The 24,182-nt window shown below is 45.6% G+C and overlaps 1 protein-coding gene across 6 annotated transcripts in view; it reads right to left on the bottom strand.

Moving 5' to 3' along the window:
- Positions 1–24,182, bottom strand: part of gria2b (glutamate receptor, ionotropic, AMPA 2b) — a 180,697-nt gene that overhangs the window by 30,273 nt on the left and 126,242 nt on the right. For all 6 annotated transcript variants that reach the window (XR_005460078.1, XM_038792299.1, XM_038792298.1 and 3 more), the window contains 6 exons: positions 20,301–20,468; positions 18,422–18,526; positions 17,928–18,038; positions 12,900–13,106; positions 10,394–10,764; positions 1,462–1,660 (listed from right to left, as the gene is read on the bottom strand). Coding sequence is in view for 5 of the 6 variants with exons in the window: in XM_038792299.1 (XP_038648227.1) it covers positions 1,462–1,660; positions 10,394–10,764; positions 12,900–13,106; positions 17,928–18,038; positions 18,422–18,526; positions 20,301–20,468 (1,161 nt within the window). In the remaining variant the exon portion in view is untranslated. The remainder of the gene's footprint in view (positions 1–1,461; positions 1,661–10,393; positions 10,765–12,899; positions 13,107–17,927; positions 18,039–18,421; positions 18,527–20,300; positions 20,469–24,182) is intronic.

Raw genomic sequence — 24,182 nt, 5'->3', positions numbered from 1 at the left:
AGCACCTAATTGCAATACTGTAGCAATTTTCATTCAGTGTTACCTCAATGTGCTGTGTAAATATTTCTTGCAGACCTGCATTTATTTCCTGCTCATTAGCTAGAGTTTGCAATATCGCATCAGATTGTTAAATTGGGAAAGCCTGTTTGAATCGGAGTTTAACTCAAGTTAAAATCCTCTGAATGGTGCATTTAGCCGGGTGTTTCTGGGTGGCTTCAGCGGCGAGAAATATCCTGCCAGGGTGTCACTGCCAGGGTGCCCAGTTGGCACTGCCAGGGCACCATCCTACCCTGTCCCTGACCACCACGGGGTCTCCAATAGCCTGGGAGATTCACCAGGTGCTGTTACGACTCGTCCATGTTTGTGTGGGCCAGTACTAAATGGCGCCCTGCCGAATTCTTCCAGGTGCGGCCGGTGACTCCTGAACGGCAGGTGAATCCGGCGACCAGGACGGCTCATTTAAATATTCAGGTCTGGATCTCGCCCAGGTCACACCGGGTGGAGCGAGTCGGGTGACTCTCAATTGGCCCGGCACCCGGTGCGGAACCCAATTTGGGAATCATATGTGATTCACCCATTGCACCCGGATCTATGCCGGGGGCAACAAGGTCTTTGAATCGTGCCCATTATTTCTAAAGCTCAATATTACGAAGGAAGCAGACGAGAAGCTGATTTGTGTATTACTGATGTTCTTTAGCTTAAATGCTTAGATTTTGCATTGAAAGAGCAAACTTCAAAGATTAAACATTTGCTTTCTGGACATTTTAACTTTCCCTTGGGCACAGTTTTGTTCTATCAGTATTCCGATTATTATTTTTTTGCCATGTTCCTTTTTCTGTATTCTCTTTTCATGGACAGGACAGTGATATTTTGCTCCTTTTCTATTGTCCTGTTCATTAGAATGAGAACGTTAGGGTTTAGAAACACTTTACCATTTTAGCACATTTCAGCCCGTACCCACCACTGAAACACAGCATGTTATAGAAATAGGATATAACTTCCTTTTCTCTACCCCAATAGATGTGACATTTCCATTTTCTTCACCAGCTGGCTTTACAATTTCAGTTCTGAAGCAAGATAATTGCCAATCAAATATGTTTGAAGTATAATGAATGTTGGAAAGTAGGTAACATGGCAGACAATTTGTGTAGAATGGGGGTCCCATAAACAGCAAGGTGATAATGACCTGTTATCTTTTTTTATATATATGAGGTTGGCTGAGCAATAAAAAGTGGCAGACACCAATGAACCTCCTTGCTTAATGGATCTTTGCTTTGATCCCGGTTGACTGCCATAACAAAATTTAAATAAAAGCCCTGTGGTGATGAATTGGGACATCAAAGCTTTCACATGAACTGTGTTATGCTTTAAAGAGGTTGATGCTTTCTCAGGCTAATCACAACCACAATAACTCTTCCACATCTGAAACAAAACACAAAAGATAAAAGCACCCTATCTTACCCTAAAGAATTCTTTCGTGGATCCAGCATCCAAAGTTCCATATGCAATATCTGTTTGCTTCGCAAGATCCTCTGCACTTTCAATGGGAGACACCATTCGTTCGACCGTCAGGAAAGCAGCTAAGTTAGCCGTGTATGATGATATTATGATCAAGGTAAAGAACCACCACACACCTCCAACAATTCGCCCCGACAGGGATCTAATAACAAGTGTGAAATCGATTTGTAAAATGAAATGAAGGCTTTCATTGGAACAGAGCAATCAATCATACGTTCTTGTGCATGGCATTTAATTACAGGGATCCACATCAAGTGCATTTGTGACCATCTCTGAAAACAGTTATAAAAAGAATTTCATAGCTTTTATATCCTTAGAAATTTTCGTGCAATCAAAACTCCAATGCGACAGTTAGTTTTCAGAAAATGGTGTCATTTTGGTCTTAGAAATAATAAAAAGTGCGTCCCCACAGTAAAAATATTGCTGGGAATATGAGCATATGCCAGATGAGAACAAAATAAGCTTAGTTGCCCTTCATGCTGGTTTTCATTCGTTGCTTGCATCGCATACATAATGGTGGAAGTGTCGCGCTATTTATACCGCAAATGCACACAATAGTCTTATACAAAAACTGCACCGAATGCTCGAATGATTAGTTTCACTTGATCTTAAAAAGACAATTTAAAAGGCGGCAAAGTGGCGCAGTGGTTAGCACTGCTGCCTCACAGCGCCAGGTACCCGGGTTCAATTCTAGCCTTGGGTCACTGTCTGTGTGGAATTTGTATGTTCTCCCCGTGTCTGCTTGGGTTTCCTCCGGGTGTTCCAGTTTCCTCCCATGGTTCAAAAGTGTGCAGGTTAGGTGGATTGGCCACGCTAAATTGTCCGTTTGTGTCCAAAAGATTAGATGCGGTTATTGGGTTATGGGAATGTTATGGGGGAAGTGGGCCTAGTTAGGGTACTCTTTCAGAGGGTCAGCGCAGACATAATGGGCTAAATGACCTCCTTCTGCACTGTAGTGATTCTATCCAGTGATGTCTACAAACAGGTGACAGACAAATCTGAGAAGCAATGCACTGTGCTGGGTGTTTTGTACACAAAAAGATGTGAATGCTCTACATCAAATGAGCAATTTGTGCAGTGAGCTAGGGTCATGGTAGATTATTACGAGAAACTATTATATAATTTCGCAAACTAAGGTGTTTATCAGCAGCACATCTCATGAGCGCCCAGCAAGCGTGGGAAACAAAATTCTTCCAAACACACAAGTTGGGGAAATGCAAAAGAAAAGCTCAGAAATCCACAGGGTTTATCTGCCGCAAGTCGCTGTTTGTTTCCCTTGCTGCGCTAAAATGTAAGAAGATGAGTTCAATTTCTTTGAACTGCGTTTGGGGGCGGGGAGGAGAGAGATATAAAATAAAGAAAAATAATCAAAGTCAATTCCCCAAAAATGTTACTTCTGAGGCAAACTAATTTTGGAGTATTTTTAGCTTCAGTTGCAGTCTTCAAATACATCCTCATTTACTAAAACTGTAAGGGTCACCCTGAACTTATGGTGTCCCTGAGCACATCCTTGATTACCAAGTAATCTCTTTACTAATACAGACATATTCAGAGTACTCAGTGCTCCTTCTCTTGGCGGGTGGGCTTCTGATCAATCACATTAACTATCAACTTGTGAATTCGCATATTTGTGTATCAATCAGTCAAAGGAAGCCAAGTGTTAAACAAATCATAGCAAGGATTGTGCTTGGTTACCCTACACCAGCTTTCAACTCGCAGTTTCACTGCATTGATTTTTGTCATGTGCTGGTTCACAAATAACAGCCATTGCAGTTCTCTGCAAAAATGGCCATATTTCATGTATGGACCCAGACTGTCAGTACTGGTAGGCAATTCAACCATGAGAACATCATATTTCAGCTGTTCCTATACTTACCTCAAGGAACAAATTCCTGTGGTTGCGTATATAGGAACACAGCAAACATGTTTGTTTTTAATGAATCTAGACGGTAATGAGACCAAGCAACCACAGTATTTCCTTCCCCATGGTGTCCAGAAATATGCACTTTCCAACAAGGATCTTAGGAGTGGTTGAATTTTCCTCTCCGTAGCCCCCGTTGAGATCATCTAATTCAGCACAGACCCAGTATAGAACTTGGAATCTATGGCCAGGAAACATTGCAAGTTGAATTTAATACCAGTCGTCAAATAAATTCCTTCTGTAATGCTCTTTGAGCAGTTCTTAACAATTATATCTTTGACTTTTGCTTTTTTATGCTTTTATGAAAAAGCTGATAGAAATTTTATGGGGTTAATTTTCCAGATTCACCAAAACAATAAAATATATTAAAATAAAAAAGCATAAAAACCTAGCAACAAAACACTTTTTTTGTGTGAAATATAGACAGATGCACATAGTTTCAATAATGAGGATGTATGAACTTTAACATAACACTCCAGGTCCCAAAGTTTTGTGAAAAGTCATAGTTTCCTCACCTGCCATAACCTATTAGAGGGAAAAGGTACAGATATAAATTAAATATGGTTCATTTAATTTTTAATGTAAAAAAGTAAGCGTATTTTAATATTTTCATCCTTCCAACAAGGTGGTATTTAGCAATTCTCCAGTGCACTTTCTAACCTTGGTTCTGAGTATATTGCAAAAATGTGATTATTTTGTGTGCAATTCAGTGGTGAACACAGGCTTGTTTCTCCATTTTGGCTCATTTTAAATTTTGCTGTCATTTCATGTTGCAGGTAAAGCACAGTTAGAAGGCCAAACCCCTCTCCCTTAGGACGGAGCAATGATCGGCATAAGAATCCATCACCAACTATGATCACACACTTCCAAATAGCAGAACAAGCCTCACCCACAGCTCACCCTCCGCCACCCCCCCCCCCCCCCCCCCCCCCCCCCACCACCCATCCGCCACACCGCCGGCCCACCCAGGGAAATACCCACAGTAGCCCCTATGGGGGCCGCGGTGCATACCCGTGGTGAGGGCGATGCCAGCCAATGGTACCCTTGGCATCAGGGACACGTGTCAGGGCCAGAGACCGCCATGGTGCCAGCCACCGACGGGCAAGGGGTGCAGGGATGGGACACTCGGGGGAAGAGTCTGCGGTGTCAACGGGGCCACCATATAGCCCGATGGACCTGGTTGGGCATGGGGGTACACACCATGCTAACATGTCGGCATTTCACCCGGTGCTGGCAATAGATATTGGGAGTCAGCCTGCAATGGTGGCCTTCCTGCTGGTTGCCGCAGCCCTGGAGGATGCTCTGCGGCTGTACGACTGGGTGCAGCTCAAGGAGGAGGAGGAAGCTGCAGCAGCCAGGCATGCAGTGGCGGAGCGTGCCACAGAAAGGCAGGTGACAACCTCTCAGGATGGACTGCGGCCGTGGCTAATGACACCTATCTGGAGGCCACAGACCGAGGCAGAGACCAGCTACAATGACGGCCATGCAACGACCAGGACCTTGATCGAGCCATGCTTCACCATCCTGAAGATGCGGTTCAGGTGCCTGGACCACACTGGAGGGCCCCTCCAGTATGAAGCTGAGTGGGTCGCCCACACTGTGGTGGTCTGCTGCGTTCTCCACGACATCGCACAGTGTTGGGGGGGGGGGGGGGTGGGGGGACTGGCCAGGGGCTTGGTCACCATATCCCCCACAGACATCCCCTCACTCCCCACTCACCACCCCCCCCCCCCAGCCATTCCCACCTACAACACCCTGTGTGATACATACCTGCTTCACTAAGTGATGTAGACCCTGGGTTGGCAGTAACAGCAGGTCTAGTCCATGGGATGGAGGATGATGACAACCCGCTCTGGGATGAGCTCTGGTGTTCCACATCATTTGACAATGTCTGACTCCTGCTCACGGTCGCACTTTCCACCTTCTACCCGGGTGATCCCAGCATACATGCTGGTCATTCTATCACATGGTCCCATCAAATCGCTGGGGTGATGGTGGTGGGGACGGTCGGGGGAGGAGGGGGGGGGGCAGGTTGGTGTGGAGCCCAGGCCACCCACAGGATTCACCCATTCCCCCACAACATCTGCCCATCCCCCACCCTGCCAACCCCCCCCCCTCCCCCCCCACTCCCACCAGGCCAACAGGACCAGCACACTCCTCACAACCATCTGACAGAGAACCGAGGCAAGTTAGAACGGTGTGAACAGTTGTTAAATGTGACAACGTATTTACAGATTTGTGCTCTAACCCGTACCAACTCAACTGGTGTCTAACTTTCTGCCCGACAGACCCAAATGCTATGCCTAGTGGTTCTCCAGATGGTACAGCAGGTGTGGAGGCAGCCTGAAACCTGGGTCCCCGATGGCGGGCGTCTTCTGGGGTGACCGGGCCTGGACGGGCTGCTGCTCGGGTGTCCCAGGTGATGTTGTGTCACCCTGCTTCACCCGCTGCCCATCAGATGCACCAGGGACAGGAGACGGAGCTGGGGGGCGGGGGGAGTCCGAGGTGCTGCGCTGTTCCAGCAGTTTCACTGCGGGAGTCACCGGCACGGGCCCCATCATCTCCTCCTCCCCACTCGAGGTGCCCGATGTCCCCAGGGCTACTCGATGGAATGGGGCTGTGAGCAGAGCTATCCCTTGAGGCTTCCCCATCACCTGCCACTGCAAGTCCTGGAGGCCCGCTCTGGTCTCGACCATGGTCCGCACGCTCATGGCTATGGATCACAGGGAGTGGACCATCTCCGTCTGGGACTGCACTGCATTACCCATTGACTGTACCTACACCTTCTGGGTTTGTCTCGCATCAGCCAGTGACAGCGCCATCTCCTTCTGGGACTGGGCCACTTCCCTCTGCGCCTGTGCCACGTCAGCCAGCGCCTGGGCAATGCCACCGGCGTTCCAGCCATGGCCAGCTGTGACTGGGTCACACGCAGGAGCGCCGCTGCAATGTCCAGGTGCCTCTGGCACATGGTTGCCTGCGAGAGAGCCGCCCGGTCCTGAGCCATGGCCACCGCCTGCACAGAATGTCCCAGGCTTTGGACATGCTGAGCCATAGCCAAAACCGTCACCCCAAATGCGTCCACCGCGGATGCCACCCATACGGTGTTGGCCTGCGTGGCACGCATGACCGCCACCTTGCCCCTGCGTTGCACATGGTTCGACTCCTCCAACTGCACCTGCAGGTACTGGATTCTCACTGACAACCCCTCATGTAGTCCCTGGCTCTGCGACTTCATCTCCACTATAGATGGGACTGTCTGTTCCAGAAGCCCGAAACCCATCTGGACAGCAGCTAGTTCCTCAGGTAGCCCTGCCCTTCAACTGTCCACCTCCTCAGGTGTTCCTACCTCCACCTGCTCCACTGGTTGAGTTGTGTGGTGCACACCAGATACTAGGAGCCTCTTCACTTAAGTGCCCAACTAAGGTGAGTGTCTCTGGGATGGTGGAAGGTGTTGGAAACAGCTGTGACGGAAAATCCGTGCCATCCTCTGACTCAAGCTCCGTGGTCTCCTGAGTCTCGAGCAGAGGGCTGGTGTCCGAGCTTCCCTCAGCGTCACGGTTCGGATCACAGGGGAGCTCCGGCTGTGGCACTAGCTGGAGGTGGGGACGGCAGATGGACCAGCCCCATCCCTGGCAGGTCCTGCAAGACGAGGCTTATGATTAGATCGCAGGTGGGGGGGGTGGGGCGGGGTGTGGGGGGTTGCACGGGGTTGTGAGGGTGATGTGGAGGTGAGGGTGATGTGGTGTGGGGATGGTTTTGGGGGGGGGTGTTGACACCCTGGTCATGGGAACCGCAACTAAGCAGGGTCTCACTTCCTTGCCCGCAGCCAATCCCCACCTCATAGGATTATAGAACCTACAGTGCAGAAGGAGACCATTCGGCTCATCGAATCTGCACCGGCCCTGGCAAAGAGCACCCTACTCAAGCCCACGTATCTACCTTATCCCCGTAACCCCCACTTAACCTTTTTTTAGAGTAAGGGAAATTTAGCATGGCCAATTCACCTACCCCGCACATCTTTGGACTGTGGAAGGAAACCGGAGCACCCGGAGGAAACCCACGCACTCACGGGGAGAACATGCAGACTCCGCACAGACAGTGACCTAGTCGGGAATCGAACCTGGGAGCCTGGAGCTGTGAAGCAACTGTGCTAACCACTATGCTACCGTGCTGCTCCGGTGACCTCCCTTTACTCAGCCCACCGACCACTTATAGCGCCCTCTGATCTGCCATGGTGAGGGGCTGCAGGTCTGGCCCCTGTCTTCTCCCGCTCCAGTGGGGAGGGGGGGGGGGGGCAGCTGGTGGCCTCACCTGGCCATGGCAGCCGGTATGGGTGCCGGCATGTGGGGATTCGACCATCCTCTGTGTTGGGGGGGGGGGTCTGGTTATGGGTTTGTAGGATGGGAGGCAGTGCCAGCGGCACGGTGTTGCCTACTTTCCCGGGACACCTTGAGGAGGTTGTGCAGCTTCTTCTGGCACTACTGGGTGGTCCGGTCAATGTTGCCCACGGCACTGACTGCTTCTGCCACCTGCGCCCAGGGATGACCAACGGCGGCAGCTGCCAGCTTCCTTCCCGGGCCGGGTACAGGATTGTCTCCAGCTCAGCGTTAGTGAAACCAGCTGCCATCTCCTTGCTGTCATCTTGTTGGCTGGGGTGGTGTGCGTGGGGAGTGAAGTGCATATATGCGGCTGTAGCCTCTCAGCCCCCCGTGTGTCAATCGCAAAACTGGCGAATTCGGCACCGTTTCTCATTGGAATCAATTGTGTTCCACGTGGCGCCGGTGCCAGCCCCTTAACAGCAGCAGAATCGGTCCAGGTGTGGCGCCAGTTTTTCTGTCGTGAAAGTCCACGGATTCTGCATTGCCATCAACACTTTGATTCAGAAAACAGAGAATCCGGGCAATTATCTGCTTAAAACCTGGACTATAAAAATAGAAAGCATCTAGCAAGTAATGGCCTGAATTCTCCAGTCGTTGTGATTCAATTTTTCCGCCGGCAGCGCACCCCCACTCATGGGTTTCCCAGTAGCATGGAGCAGTTACAATGAGAAATCCCGCTGACAAATGGCAGAAAGATAAAATCTTTCCGCCAGCGAACAGCACACAGCCAAGAAACAAACAGCTGGTGGACCGGAGAATCTAACTCAATGTTTCTGCCAGAGGTTAGAATGAATTAAACATATCAAATAGTGAGTTCACGAACAATGGTTAATTGTGGTGATTATTTACCTGTCGCCTATTAACATGGTTAGGTGTGACTAATACGCTGTTAATAAACTGCAAAACTTCTTGCTTGGAAGTAATTATTTCTTTGTCATTCCTTTAAATATTCAAAACAACTAAGCATACTGGCGGATTTAAGAAAAGAGGTGAAGAAAAATACGATTATTTTTAAGGTGAATACCTCCCCTCAAGTCAGTGATGCAGAACACAATCCATTTTTGTAAAAAGGGGAGGCGAAGAAGTGCTTCAAACACATGAGATCGATTTGAGTCACATAGTGCCAGTCTAACATGGCAAGCAGTGCATGTACCTGGCTACAAAATCTGGGAGATTAAAGTTTCCAATCTTAATGTATCACTTTTGCTTAACAAACAAAATAAATGATACACACAATGAGTTACACACTGAATAAGCAAGGCAATATCAAAGTTATTCTGCAAATTGATGAAAAAGCCAGATCCATGAAGAAAATATCCTGGGTAGAGCACATCCTGACTCACATCTTTCAAACATGCACCAGGTTTGTCTAAACCCTTAACTTACTGCACTAACAGTACAGTATATGTTTATTGATGAAGAATTTTGACCCACAGCAACTGGACCAAGTCCCACGGTGAATTTTGACCCATCCAAGTCTTTAATATAGATAGGGCAGCACGGTAGCATTGTGGATAGCACAATCGCTTAACAGTCCCAGGTTCGATTCCGGCTTGGGTCACTGTCTCTGCGGAGTCTGCACATCCTCCCCGTGTGTGCGTGGGTTTCCTCCGGGTGCTCCGGTTTCCTCCCACAGTCCAAAGATATGCAGGTTAGGTGGATTGGCCATGATAAATTGCCCTTAGTGTCCAAAATTGCCCTTAGTGTTGGGTGGGGTTACTGGGTTATGGGGATAGGGTGAAGGTGTTAACCTTGGGTAGGGTGCTCTCTCCAGGAGCCGGTGCAGACTCGATGGGCCGAATGGCATGCTTCTGCACTGTAAATTCTATGAACAATAAGCGAGGTATGTTTGTTCAAAGAGGCATAAATCAAAAAATAAGGCACTTTTATCTTCCCTCAACACTTCCTTCTGATAAAATACCCTAGCACATTTGATGCTTAGCAATGGATTCTCAATGAAAGATCTCAGCCGTCTCAATGAAACCTCTGTCAACACATTAATTGCTCGTTTCTTACTGGGGTGTAAAGAGCCAGAAGTCTATTAATGCACATTATTACAGAAGACGTTCCTTTTGTTTTGAGCTTACCAAAAGCATGTTATCATGAAAACGAAACAATTGGATGAATGGATGAGTGATGACCTATTGGTTGTAAATTCTTACCATTCGTCACCGTTCCTCTCATTCGCCTCTGTTAGATACACATAACCGTGGATTGTAAAATGGGAATATGCAGCAAAAACACGGTACTCCTCCAAGAGGACTATGAAATGACTGTAACCTTATGCATTTTACAGTCTCAGCGGCATGGTGAATACAAGTCCACTGTAGAAATACATGAATGACATTTCGATGCATCATTCGTGTACTTCTCTGGTCTGAATAAAACTTCTTTTTTCATTTTTTTGTTTCCCTTTCTCAGACCAAAAAGTATAAATCAATTTTTTAACGTCGTTTTTTTCCACTCTTTTTTTTTAAAAAAGAGAAAAATTCTGCTTTTAAGTGTGGATATATATTCACCATGGCATCAGATAGGGACCAAAAATGCACAAAGCTAAAATGCTTGAGTGACCAACCTTGGCGAAATATCGCATCCTTGCTGCATAAAGGCACCCAGAGAAAACCAGAGACTATTAAATATCCCAAATTCATTAGTTTGGTCGTTACTTTGTGTTTCACGTCCATCTTCATATTCTTCGGTGTGCCACTCATATGGACTAAATCTGCTGACCAGGAATAAAACTACGCTGACCCCGATGTAAGCGAAGACAATGCACATCCAGATTTCATAGGCTAATGGATCTAGAAAGGAAAATACTCCTGGCTTCGACTTCTGAGGCTTCTTTATCATGATGGATATCCCAAGGCTCATGAAGGGTTTTGAAAAGTCGATCACCTCTTCTCTTACCAATGTTATTGTCAGTGGAGCTACTGCAATATCTGCCTTCTGCAAAAACAAAAGCACAGGTAGAAACAAAATCTGAATTTAAAATCTTTATTAATGAATAAGATTATATCACACCAGCAATATATATTTTTGGACGGGTAAAAGTGATGTTCCACCACTGGCATTTTAAATATCATTGTTGATATAATCATTCAGTTTTGATGAAGACTGTCAAAGATTAATCCATCTTCTCTCTTCATGCTGTTATGAATTTCCTATTATAATTTTAACTGCATTGTGTTCAATTATTGTTAGATAACGGAGGGTAGGTGTCGCAAGGCCGTGCTTTACTGGAAGCCCACGGATAACCTCACGATGCTCCACTTCTCCGGCTTCCAGCCTAAACACATTTAAGAAGCCATCCCCTATGGACAAGCCCTCTGTATACACAGGATCTGCTCAGACGAGGAGGAGCGTAACAGACATCTACAGATGCTGAAGGATGCCCTCGTACGAGCGGGATCTGACGCTCGACTCATCGATCCAATGCGCCACAGCAAAAAACCGCACCGACCTCCTCAGACGACAAACACGGGACACAACCGACAGAGTACACTTCGTCGTCCAGTACTTTCCCGGAGCGGAGAAACTACGACATCATCTTCGTAGCCTTCAACACGTCATCGATAAAGATGAACATTTTGCCAAGGTCATCCCCACACCCCCACTACTGGCCTTCAAACAACCGCGCAACCTCAAACAAACCATTGTTTGCAGCAAACTACCCAGCCTTCAGAACAGTGATCACGACACCACACAACCCTGCCATGGCAATCTCTGCAAGACGTGCCAGATCATCAACATGGATACCACCATTACACGTGAGAACACTACCCACCAAGTACACGGTACATACTCGTGCGACTCGGCCAACGTTGCCTACCTCATGCGCTGCAGGAAAGGATGTCCCAAAACGTGGTACATTGGCGAGACCATGCAGACCCTGCGACAACGAATGAACGGACATTGTGCGACAATCACCAGGCAGGAATGTTCCCTTCCAATCAGGGAACACTTCAGCAGTCAAGCCTCTGATCTCCAGGTAAGCGTTCTCCAATGCGGCCTTTAGGCAGCGCAGAATCGCCGAGCAGAAACTAATAGCCAAGTTCCGCACACATGCGTGTGGCCTCAACCGGGACCTAGGATTCATGTTGCATTACATTCATCCCCCACCATCTGGCCTGGGCTTGCGAAATCCTACCAACTGTCCTGGCTTGAGACAATTCATACCTCTTTAACCTGGGGTTACCTCTATCTCTGGATCTGTAAAGATTTATTTACCTGCAAATGCTCGCATTCTAAGCATTGTCTGGCATCTTTGAATTTGTCTATATATATGTTTCTGGAACATACCTCTTCATTCACCTGAGGAAGGAGCAGTGCTCCGAAAGCTAGTGTTTGAAACAAACCTGTTAGACTTTAACCTGGTGTTGTAAGACTTCTTACTGTGCTCACCCCAGTCCAACGCTGGCATCTCCACATAGTGATTTGTTTAAAATAACATACAATAATACCATAAATCAGAGTTTCTTCATGTATTCAAATCTACAAAGATGATAAGCTCAGAATCCCCATTGCATCCCACAAATCATTGCATTTCTACTTCCTCTAACAAATTAAACATGCATATGAACTGTTCATAATGATGTGGAAAATGTTCTGTCCAGAGGGGAACTAAATTTGTTTATCATGCAAAAAGTCGTTTGATCCAACACTGCAAAAGGAAATTCTACTCAACGAATTGTTCAATTGGAGGCCAACAGCAAATTTTTATTCAAAGGTTTGCATTTGTGCGACCAAACCTGCAATGTGAAAATAGTTTATATTCATCTTTCATTAAATGTATCTTGTTACTTTAGGAAATGTAATTATCCATCATCATCACATGATTTCTTTGATTCCTTCATTTCTGGAAATAACAGAACAGAGTATCTTACTTATATATAATCAAGGCAGAATTAAAGCAGTTACATTTCCATAGTTCCTGACAATTAACATATTGCCTATGTGGCAAAATCAGCATCAGAACGTTTATTCTCTTCTTGGCAATCATCTGTTGTGTTTTGAAGGCACATCACTTAAATCATCAAATCGAAGGAACTGGGACAAATTCACTTAATATTTTGTGCTCTTACCCCATAAACCAGCTCTCCCACCATTCCGTTCCAAACTTTTGTTTCCCCATCCCGAGCGCCGTACTTCCCATCGGGCACTATGGAAAGTTTGTACTTAAAGCCACAATGTTTGGCTATTTCAGCAGCTAGATCAACACAATAACCTTCATATTGGTCGTTTCCTTCAAATTGCTCATAATTCTTCTTCAGCATAACATAGGGCGATTCCTATGATAAGAAAGTTTGCATCATGAAACATTTTTTTCCGGTCAATTCCATGTCATACAGCATTCTCTGAACAGTATCACAGCCAAGCAACGTCTTTTGCCTCAGCTATTCTTGAACAGGCAGACAACTAGTACACAACAGCCTGACATTTCCTCCCAACTCTATGAGAATCCATGGACTCCAGTTATTAAAAAAAAGTGTTTTTATTGAAATGTTTCATTTTATACACTGTACAACCCCCTCTCCCCCCAGTTAGCCTCCCGTACCTTTTTGTTATTTTATGATACTTCATTAGATCACATTTTACGAAAGGTGATTGTCATCTATTTACATAGGTGCAACTCTTTCCCCTTCCCCTCTGTCGATTGGCCCCACCCCCTCCTCCCCCCACCCCCCATTTTTAGCTGTTTCTTTCGAGTCTTGTTCTTTGTTGATTTGCTCTCAGCCCCCTATTGTCTGTTCCAGCCATTCCCAGACCCTTTCCCCTCCTCACTCCATGTCCCCCCTTCCCTCTCCTCTCTACCTGTTCCCTGTTGTCTTGTTGGCTCCTATGCCCCCCACCCCCATCCCCTTGGTCTATTGGCTGTTAGCTTCAAACAGGTCATAGAATAATAACATTTACAGTGCAGGAGGAGACCATTTGGCCCATTGAGTCTACACAGGCCCCTGAAACAGCACCCTACCTAAGCCCCCAGGAGGTGTCTGTCTCTGAACCCAGCAACCCACCTAACGTTTGGACACTACGGGGGAATTTAGCATGACCAGTCTACATCTTTGGGCTGTGGAAGGTAACCAGCACCCGGAGGAAACCCACACAGTCACAGGGAGAACGTGCAGATTCCGCACAGAGAGTGACCCAAGCCGGGAATTGAACCCAGGTCCCTGGCGCTGTGAACAGTGCTATTGTCCTGGAACAAGTTGGTGAATGGCCTCCATATTTTGTGGATGCCCTCCTCTGACCCTCGGATGAAGAATTTGATTTTCTGCAGGTGGAGAAATTCCAACAGGTCTGCCAGCCAGTCTGCAGCTTTGGGGGGTGGTGCTGATCACCAGCGAGCAGGATTCTTCGGCAGGCGAGCAGGATTCTTCGGCGAGCGATTAGGGAAACAAAGGCAAGGTCAACAGCTCCCTTCGTGAACTCCATTGTTGACTCATCTTGATGACATAGGTAAGAATATAAGTTTGCTATGTTGGAAAAGATGAATCAATTTTCTCCAGTTTCATGGATTACCTCATTAGTACTCCAATAAACCGTATTACCAGACATCAGACCAGTAATATATTTCCAAGCTATAAACATTTGCATTAAATGCATAAATAGCGCTTACTTCAAGAGTTAGGGACCACTAAAATTGCAAAAAATTGACATATTGTTTAAATGTTTTTTTATCAAGAGAAATATCCTTGATGTTCAGTTTCAAATTTACATAGTCATATATATTAGAGTTCAAAGAAGCCCTGCGCATTTTTTCCTTATCCAGAATTTAATACTCGTGTGAGCTTTACTGGCAATATTCATGTAAAATATGGCTTGATAAAAATATTTTTAAAATATTTGTTTTGCTTTTCAATAAATTTAAATATTTCTAGAACTTTAAAATCTTTAAATTTCCTCTCGGCGACCACAGCTGCCTCCTGCCACAAAGGTTCAGCCTCTAAACATGATGCTGCCCTGGAAGAGTTTCTGCATGACACCCTGTAGAGTCCCACGACCCACTGACAGAAGGCACACTCCCTCAGAGAGATTGATACAGCCACCAGCTTCTCCTAATGCAGAATGAGCATTCGACCAACATGTGGAACTTCACCGAGTGCCCCTAGCAAAGGAGTGGCAGAACGAAGAATGTGGTGCTTGAATTTCAACTAGACCAGTGGTTTGAACATGAGTCATCGGGATTAGCATTAAAATAAAGCATCGAATTAATGAAAACAAATGTTCGCAGCCTCAGCCGATGATTATAGAACTGAGTTTCCCATTATGTGAAGAAATCATAATTAAGACCAATTTCCTGTCATCATTGCAAAGTTCGCTGCTTCTACTCAGGCCAATTAAAGGCCTTTCGAGTCCCTTAATATTATTTATTATTATTTTCCATTTGATGAATTTAATTCTCTGGCGACGCCTGTTACTTTTGATCAGAGTTAGACTTTCAGCTTTGTGCCTGAGCATAAAACTGATGAAACAAGTCCATTAATGAAACTGTCCAATTTTCATTTGCTGTATATTACAGAAGTGAAGTGAAGACGTAGTGCTGGCAGTACAAGACACTTTCTTCCCTGGAGGTGCTGTACTTGGAAGTGTGAAATCAATACCTGCATGCATCAAAATTGGTCAGATTTGGAACACTAATGTCACAATGCTAATAGATTGGTGCTGACAAAAACACTTGGGATTTCACAATGAAAATTGTTAAATTCTCAAAACAGGAACATTCACAGTCCCGTAACAAACGGCAGAAAACATATTCAAATCCAAAATTCAAAGTTGCAACATCGGAACACAGGACCCAGGAGCCGGAGTGGGCCATTTGGCCCTTCAATCTGCTCCACCATTCAATAAAATCATGACTGACCTGATTGTGGGAAAGGCAAAGTATTTGAGGAGCCTGAAGGCCGGGGGGGGGGGGGGGGGGGGGGGGAATGGGACTCTGTTTCTTTCCCATTAAGTCACGCCCATACATTGGAAGTAGATGAGGACCCAGCAATGACTCCTGTGGCACCTATAACAAACTATACCTACCTTAATTTTAAACCAAAGTTGGGAATCGGGAATTCTCTTTGTCCTGAAGTCTCACTGTGTTAAGCTCTCTCTCCTTAGGTCTCACTGTGTTAACCTCTTTCTCCTGAAGTCTCACTGTGTTAACCTTTCTCTCCTGAAGTCTCGCTGTGTTAACCTCTCTCTCCTGACATCTCGCTGTGTTAGCCTCTCTCTCCTGAAGTCTCACTGTGTTAACCTCTTTCCCCTGAAGTCTCACTGTGTTAACCTCTTTCTCCTGAAGTCTCACTGTGTTAGCCTCTCTCTCCTGAAGTCTCGCTGTCTTTACCTCTCTCTCCTGAAGTCTCGCTGTGTTAACCTCTCTCTCCTGACGTCTCGTTGTGTTAACCTCTCTCTCCTTAAGTCTCACTGTGTTAACCTCTTTCTCCTAAAGTCTCACTGTGTTAGCCTATCTCTCCTGACGTCTCGCTGTGTTAACCTCTCTCTCCTGAAGTGTCACTGTGTTATCCTCTCTCTCCTGAAGTCTCACTGTGTTAACCTCTTTCTCCTGAAGTCTCACTGTGTTAACCTTTCTCTCCTGAAGTCTCACTGTGTTAGCCTCTCTCTCCTGACGTCTCGCTGTGTTAACCTCTCTCTCCTTAAGTCTCACTGTGTTAACCTCTTTCTCCTGAAGTCTCACTGTGTTAACCTCTCTCCTGAAGTCTCACTGTGTTAACCTTTCTCTCCTGAAGTCTCACTGTGTTAGCCTCTCTCTCCTGACGTCTCGCTGTGTTAACCTCTCTCTCCTTAAGTCTCACTGTGTTAACCTCTTTCTCCTGAAGTCTCACTGTGTTAACCTTTCTCTCCTGAAGTCTCACTGTGTTAGCCTCTCTCTCCTGAAGTCTTGCTCTGTTAACCTCTCTCTCCTGACGTCTCGCTGTGTTAGCCTCTCTCTCCTGAAGTCTCGCTGTGTTAACCTCTCTCTCCTGATGTCTCGCTGTGTTAACCTCTCTCTCCTCACGTCTCACTGTGTTAGCCTCTCTCTCCTGAAGTCTCGCTGTGTTAACCTCTCTCTCCTGACATCTCGCTGTGTTAACCTCTCTCTCCTGACGTCTCGCTGTGTTAACCTCTCTCTCCTGATGTCTCGCTGTGTTAACCTCTCTCTCCTCACGTCTCACTGTGTTAGCCTCTCTCTCCTGAAGTCTCGCTGTGTTAACCTCTCTCTCCTGACATCTCGCTGTGTTAACCTCTCTCTCCTGACGTCTCGCTGTGTTAACCTCTCTCTCCTGACGTCTCGCTGTGTTAACCTCTCTCTCCTGACGTCTCGCTGTGTTAGCCTCTCTCTCCTGAAGTCTCGCTGTGTTAACCTCTTTCTCCTGAAGTGTCACTGCGTTAACCTCTTTCTCCTGAAGTCTCGCTGTCTTTACCTCACTCTCCTGAAGTCTCGCTGTCTTTACCTCTCTCTCCTGAAGTCTCACTGTGTTAGCCTCTCTCTCCTGAAGTCTCGCTGTCTTTACCTCTCTCTCCTGAAGTCTTGCTATGTTAACTTCTCTCTCCTGAAGTCTCACAGTGTTAATCGCTCAGTCATAGAAACATAGAAAATAGAAGCAGGAGGCGGCCATTCGACCCTTTGAGCATGCTTCACCATTCATTATGATCATGGCTGATCATCCAACTCTATAGCCTGATCCCGCTTTCCCCCCATTTCCTTTGATCCCCTTCACCCTCAGTGCTATATCTAACTGCTTTTAGAAAATAAAGAATGTTTTGCCTTCAACTTCCCGTTGTAACAAATTCCACAGGCCGACCACTCTCTGGATTAAGAAATTTCTCCTCATCTCTGTCCTAAAGTCCAGAAGTCTCTCTGTTTAACCACTCTCTCTGGAAGCCTCACTGTTTTAAATAGTCTATTGATGCAATTGTAGCAGAAGAATGCAGTTTCTAATTTGACAAATGACTATTTAAAAGTTTGAAATGGTTAAACTTTACAAAAATAACACAAAATGTAAAAAGATAGATTGATTAATGTTGCGAGAACAATCTAGCTGCACTCACTTACGTTTGTGTACTAATTAATCCTTTAATCAAGATTGAGAATTCTTTACAACATGTAGTCATCAACATACCATAATACTTGTTACGACAACGGTTTTATTCTCCATTCCTGCAGTCTCATTTCCACCAAGAAAGTCTGTAGCTGTGACAACCATCTTGTCGACTTCGTTCCAGTATCCAATCTGTCGGTTTCACAATACAATTGTTAGAAATGTTTAGTATACTGCCCTGTTCACATCATACACGCATGCTCCTCTGTGTCAGTCGCTAGCCACAGCAGAAACCAACCAAACATTTCACACTTTGTTCCTTCTATAAATGTATCCCATAGCAACATGGTAAATGTCCCATCAGCAAACTATACGAGTCACTCACGAAGGTTCCTCCAAGTAGAATAGATAACAGAGCATACGTGTATTATTCACTGGCACCTAAAGATCCATACTTGAAGAAAATAAGCCGGTTCTAAGTTACAAACATGTTAACAATGGTATTTATTGATGTTCAAAGAAAAAAATCTTAAACAATTATTGTTGTAAAGATTCACTATATGTCGCACTATTACCTTCCGGGGACCGCTATTTTTGAGTTCCATGATGTTAACTGTATAATTCACTCTTCTTCCAAATTGATCAAACTGAATATTTCCAGTTAAACCATCAAGACGGACCTATATTAGGAAATGAGGAGGAAAAAATGTCATTTAATTCATTTGCAGACATCATTTAATGAGTTATGTGTGTCAAATTTCAACAACTGATTGTCCAGTCAGTAAAAGCACTCTGCAGGGTCCAAGATAGATCTGGAATGTTACCCATGAGGAGTACCTGTTGGCAATCTAATGATTCTTGGATTCCATTTTTTTTAATGGTTCCTTTTATGTTGTTGGTGCTGACACATAAGGGACAGACAACACTAATACCCCTTAGCTATTTGCAGTTAATTGAGGTTCTATTGCAAAACGCACAGCTGGCGAAACGTCTCTGACAGTGACAAAAATCTCTTCTGAGAAATACCACACAGCTCTGAAGAGAATAGTTTGGACCATCGCAGTCCGTTAGATTTCACAACCCAGAATAAAGTGATGTAATTGGTAAACCATCTCATTCGTTATTTAGAACATAGAACAGTACAGCACAGAACAGGCCCTTCGGCCCTCAATGATGTGCCGAGCCATGATCACCCTACTCAAACCCACGTATCCACCCTATACCCGTAACCCAACAACCCCCCCCATTAACCTTACTTTTTTTAGTAAGAAATTTGCTTTGGCAGTTTCCATAAATGCTGTTAGCCAAGTGACAAAGAGGTGATGTGCATAGACTTCAGCAGTGTCAGGATACTTACAGATTTATAACCTGTAGTGAAGAAAAGGTACCCAGACTCAATCTAATACAGTGAATGTAGGCTTTTGCATCTGTTGATCACGGAGTAAAATAATCAGTCAATTAGTCTGGATCTTTTACCACATGACAGTGTCAAAGGTTCTCAGCTAATAAGTAAACACAATCTCCCTACACCTTATATCTTGGGGTGGCACAGTGGTTAGCACTGCTGCCTCAAAGCGGCAGGGACCTGGGTTCAATTCTGGCCTCGGGTGACTGTCTGTGTGGAGTTTGTTTTTTCGCCCCATGTCTGAGTGGGTTTCCTCCCACAGTCCAAAGATATGCAGGTTACATGGATTGGCTGTGCTAAATTACCACTTAGTGTCCAAAACATTAGGTGGGGTTACTGGGTCTGGGGAGCGTGGTGGGGGCGTGGGCCTAGGTAGGGGGATCGTTCCAAGGGTCGGTGCAGGCTCGATGGGCCGAATTGCCACCTTCTGCACCACAGAGATTCTATCCTATTCTATATGCAAACAGAAGCAGGAAGTAACTTACAAAATGGACTGCAGAGATAGAAGAAGGGTTAAGAGCACATTCTCAAGAGCAAATAGAGATAAGCAATAAATGCTGCTCTTGTCCGTAATGTCCATAATTAAATGCCCAATGTGAATTGAATAAAAGTACACTAACATATAGTAAGCAGCAAAGGAACAGTCTTTCCCCCAATTGAAGAATTAAAGTTCTAAAAACAAGATAGGTAGCAATGATAAAAATATATTATCTAGCGCCCATCTATTATCTTAATGTGCACAATATATAAACTATTGGCAAAGGAGTGTCAATTCATGAGGATTAAGGTCTAGGTTCAGCAAACCTTGAGGTAGAAATTCGCCTTGGGCGGTAGCACAAATTGGTGAACTTGGATCAGCTGCCCATTATATGGAGATGCTGGTATCTATTTCAATTGACTGCAATGAAAGTGAATACCAGCCACTGCATAGAACAGGTAGCTGATCCGATATCACCCGTTTTGTGCCACTGCCAAGAAATTTTCACCCTTTGTGTTACACTTTGTACATTTTAAATATTTCTGTTTCTTATAAACCAAAAGTTACCCACCAATTTTAATGCTCTTTCTATTTCTATGCCCTGTCCCCAGGGTACAGCAGGGTTAGCAAGACAATCTCCAGTGCTTCCTCTCCTGGAGATGTCAATCCGTTGTTTGCGTAGATAGCGGAATGCTTCGGTCATCACTTGAACAGCATCATAGGTCAGAGCAGAAGTATACTGAAAACCAAACAAACAAATGAATGGAGAAAGAACTTGCATGTAAGGAGCAGCTTTTATGACCTCCAGATGTCCGAAGGTGCTTTACAACTCATGAAGTACACACTAAGGAGCTGGCACTGCTGTTTTGTAGACAATTGTGAAAGTCAATTTGAACACAAGAAGCTCCAACCAGCAGTATTGAGATAACTGACCAATTAATCTCTTTTGATGGTGTTGGTTGAAGGATAAATAGTGGCTAAGACACAAAGGAGAAGGTCATAAATCAAGCATTGCACTCGTCTCCCTAGATTCTCCTTCAGCCACTAAATTTCAGCTTTAAAAACAGACATCATAGACTGTGAAGTTACAAGTACTGGCAGTGGATCAGCCTGTGCCCAATAAGCTTTTGGTCTATTGCCAAATTCAAGTAGCCTATTTTCTTTAGCTACCCAAGACAACTGCCTAAAACAGATGTTAGAAGCTTTGCAGATGTTAATTAGTGGCCTACTCCCTGTTGAAGGACCCTTGCACTCTTTCCTGGATGGATGGGGAAGGTGTCTGGCCGGCCCTGATTGGAATTTTTTCAGTTGCCCACGCAGATGCCAATAAAGGTACATTGTTAAAAACATTCCTTGGCAGCCGGGAAGAGAAGAAGTGCATAATTTCTAATTATGGAAAATATCCTATCCTCCAGTTCTTGGACCAAGGATGAAATGCCACACCGAGAATAAAATCTGATCGGTTCGCTGTAAGAACACTATTCACGACGCTCTGTGCTGCTGTTGCTCATGTATTTGCTTTGTTTGGCCCCTTGTGCCGTACTGTAACCAATCAGTTTGTCGATGTACCATTTGTCAATGTACTCTGAAAAATGAAAAAAAATTAAATGAAAATCGCTTATTTTCACAAGTAGGCTTCAAGTGAAGTTACTGTGAAAAGCCCTAGTCGCCACATTCCGGCGCCTGTTCGGGGAGGCTAGTACGGGAATTGAACCGCACGTTGCTGGCCTGCCTTGCTCTGCTTTAAAAGCCAGCTATTTAACCCTGTGCTAAACCAGCCCCTCTGTCTATTATTCTTTTTTGTGCCTACTATGTATGTACTATGTACGTTCCCTTGGCTGCAGAAAAATACTTTCCACTGTACTTCGGTACATGTGACAATAAATCAAATCAATCAATCAATCAAACTGAATCAAGTCTCTGTGCATCTCTTCATTTCCCCAACATGACTGACAATACATCAAGAAACCACAATTGGCACCCGATCACAAGCTATAACATCAGCTTCAATAGGACAATTCCTCTTATACTTAGAAATGGGGTGTTGGTAGGGCAAAAATTAAAAGCGCCCGACCTGCTTACTAGAGCTCGACCCATTACAATGTTCAAATGGGTGTTTATTTTAAGTAGGCAGAAATCGACAGTGGTGGGGGAGGACGATCCTCATTATTGTATGTAAATCTGTACCAAATAACAGATAAGACCTGGACAGCATTTCCATTTCATTTCATGTTGTTACCACGACAAGTTCACTAGTTATTCCAGTTGCCACCAATCATGGAGGCAGCCATTTCTAGTGGTATTTAAAGGGACCCATGGCTCCATTGAAAGAAAATGGAACAGGCATTGTACCATTCTGCAGTCTTTTATGTAGGACCTCAAAAGCTCCTATTATTTTACCCCCTTACTGTGGAGGTGCTGAAATGTTTCCTAGTTGCTGAAAGCCACAGCTCCATTCCACTTCCAACATTTCCATGCCTTCCCTGTAAGCTACTGTTACAGGGCTATGATGGTTGGCCATCCTGTCAAATTTTCCACCCTTCCAAAAAATTAACATTGGCAGCTCATCTTGTCTATGAAAATGAAGTTCAACCATAAAAACTGATCAAACAGCCATGACACTAGGCAGTATATTCCGCTCCCCCCGCCGCCTCGCTGTGTGTTTTCCGAAGGTGGCCCACCATTGGTCGGCGGTGGGATCTTCTGGCCCTGGCACTGTCAGTGGGGTTTCCCATCATATGCACCCTCCGCTGCCCAGGAATATGCAGTGGGACTCGCCATTGGCGGGAACAGCCGGAAAATCCCAACCACTGTTTGGAGGATGGATGTAATATTTTGTTGGCTGTCAGCTTCACAGAGGCTCAGGAGATTGTATTAAATCATTCACTGGATGTGGAGTCGCTGACTCGGACAGCATTTATTGCCCCTCTTCAATTTTCCTCAAGAAGATGGTTGTCTTGAATTGCTGCAATCCATGTGCTGGGAGAAGGATTTTGGCCGAGCAACAGTGAAGCAACAGTCATAAGGTTCCAAGTCAAGATGGTATGTGACTTGGGGAGGACCCTCCAGGTGCTGATTTCCCTTGGTCTTCTAGGTGGTAGAGATTGGGTTTGGAAAGTACGGTCAAAGGAACCTTGGTGAGTTGCTGCAATACATCTTGTACATGGTCCACACTGCTGCCACTGTGCGTTGTTTTGGAGGGAGTGAATGTTTAAGGTGGTGGATGGGGTACCACTCAAGAGGGTTGCTTTATCCAGGATGATAGCAAACTTCTTTAGTGTTGTTGGAGCAGCCCTCGTCCAGGCAAATTGGAGGTAAACCAGTACACTCCTTACTTGTACCTCATTGGCTTTGGGGAGTCAGGCGACGAATTACTCACCACATTTCTATCCTAATGGTAGCCAGCAACAGTGAAGGCACAAATGTTTCAGCATCTGAAAGTTTGTGAATGGCACTGAGCATTCCACAATTATCAGCAAACATACGCAGTGCTGCTCTTCAGAAGAAGATAAGTTGATGGATGAAGAAACTGAAGATGGTTAGCCCCAGGACACTACTCTGTGGATCTCCTGCAATTATGCCTTTCAGCTGAGATGATTGGCCTCCAACCACCACAACCAGCTTCCTTTGTGCCAGGTCTGTCTCCAACCAAAAGGGGACATCCGCCTGATTCCCATTGACTTCAATTTTGCTAGGGCTCCTCAATGTCTGTTTAGTCCATTCAAAGTTTCAATTCAGCTCAATCTCAAATGGCCAAAATTTAGTCCTAAAGTGAAACATTCAATCATGAGTTATCAGAATTTTTAAAAAAATAAAGAATATTGGGCGCGATCGAATGGCCACACTGCGCCTGAAAAGCAGCTTGCCGTGCCGCCGTGTGGCTGACAGAAGCCAGAAGACCTCACTCCTGGGATCTACCCGGTTCACAGCGCATCGCGAGATCTAACACATCTTTTAGAAAATCTAAACATTAGAGTGAGACAGCTAGTCTGACTCTTACATGCACTGTAGGGATTCTATAAAATATGCAGTGTCCCAAGGCACTTGGGATCTATCTCCTTCACTTCAAACACTGCGGGCCAGTGCCTTTCAGTATTGGGCCGAGATTCTCTGAGTCTAAGTGTTCTAAGATTCTAAGTGTTGACGCCGGCGTAAACACCGGAGCGTTTCACGCCGGCGGCAAAGGTACCCTTGGCCCAGCGATTCACTTACCTGGGGGCCAGCAGGGCACCGGAGTGCTCCGCGCAGCTCCTGCTGCCAATACAAGGCCCTGCATTTCCGGCCGCAGGTCCGCGCATGTGCACGGCGGCCGCCTGTGGCAGTGGTCCCGCGCAACATGACGGACCGACACAGCAAGCTGGCACCCCCCCCAGATCGCGCACGCCCGCCGATTGGTGGACCCCGATCAGAACCCAGGCCGTCCTGGAGGACCCCCCCCCCCCCTCCCCGGTGA

The sequence above is a fragment of the Scyliorhinus canicula genome, chromosome 3 (genome assembly GCF_902713615.1).
Source record: "Scyliorhinus canicula chromosome 3, sScyCan1.1, whole genome shotgun sequence".
NCBI classification, from domain to species: domain Eukaryota; kingdom Metazoa; phylum Chordata; class Chondrichthyes; order Carcharhiniformes; family Scyliorhinidae; genus Scyliorhinus; species Scyliorhinus canicula.
Note: the sequence above shows the minus strand (reverse complement) of the source record. Positions and strands in the feature narration are given on the sequence as shown.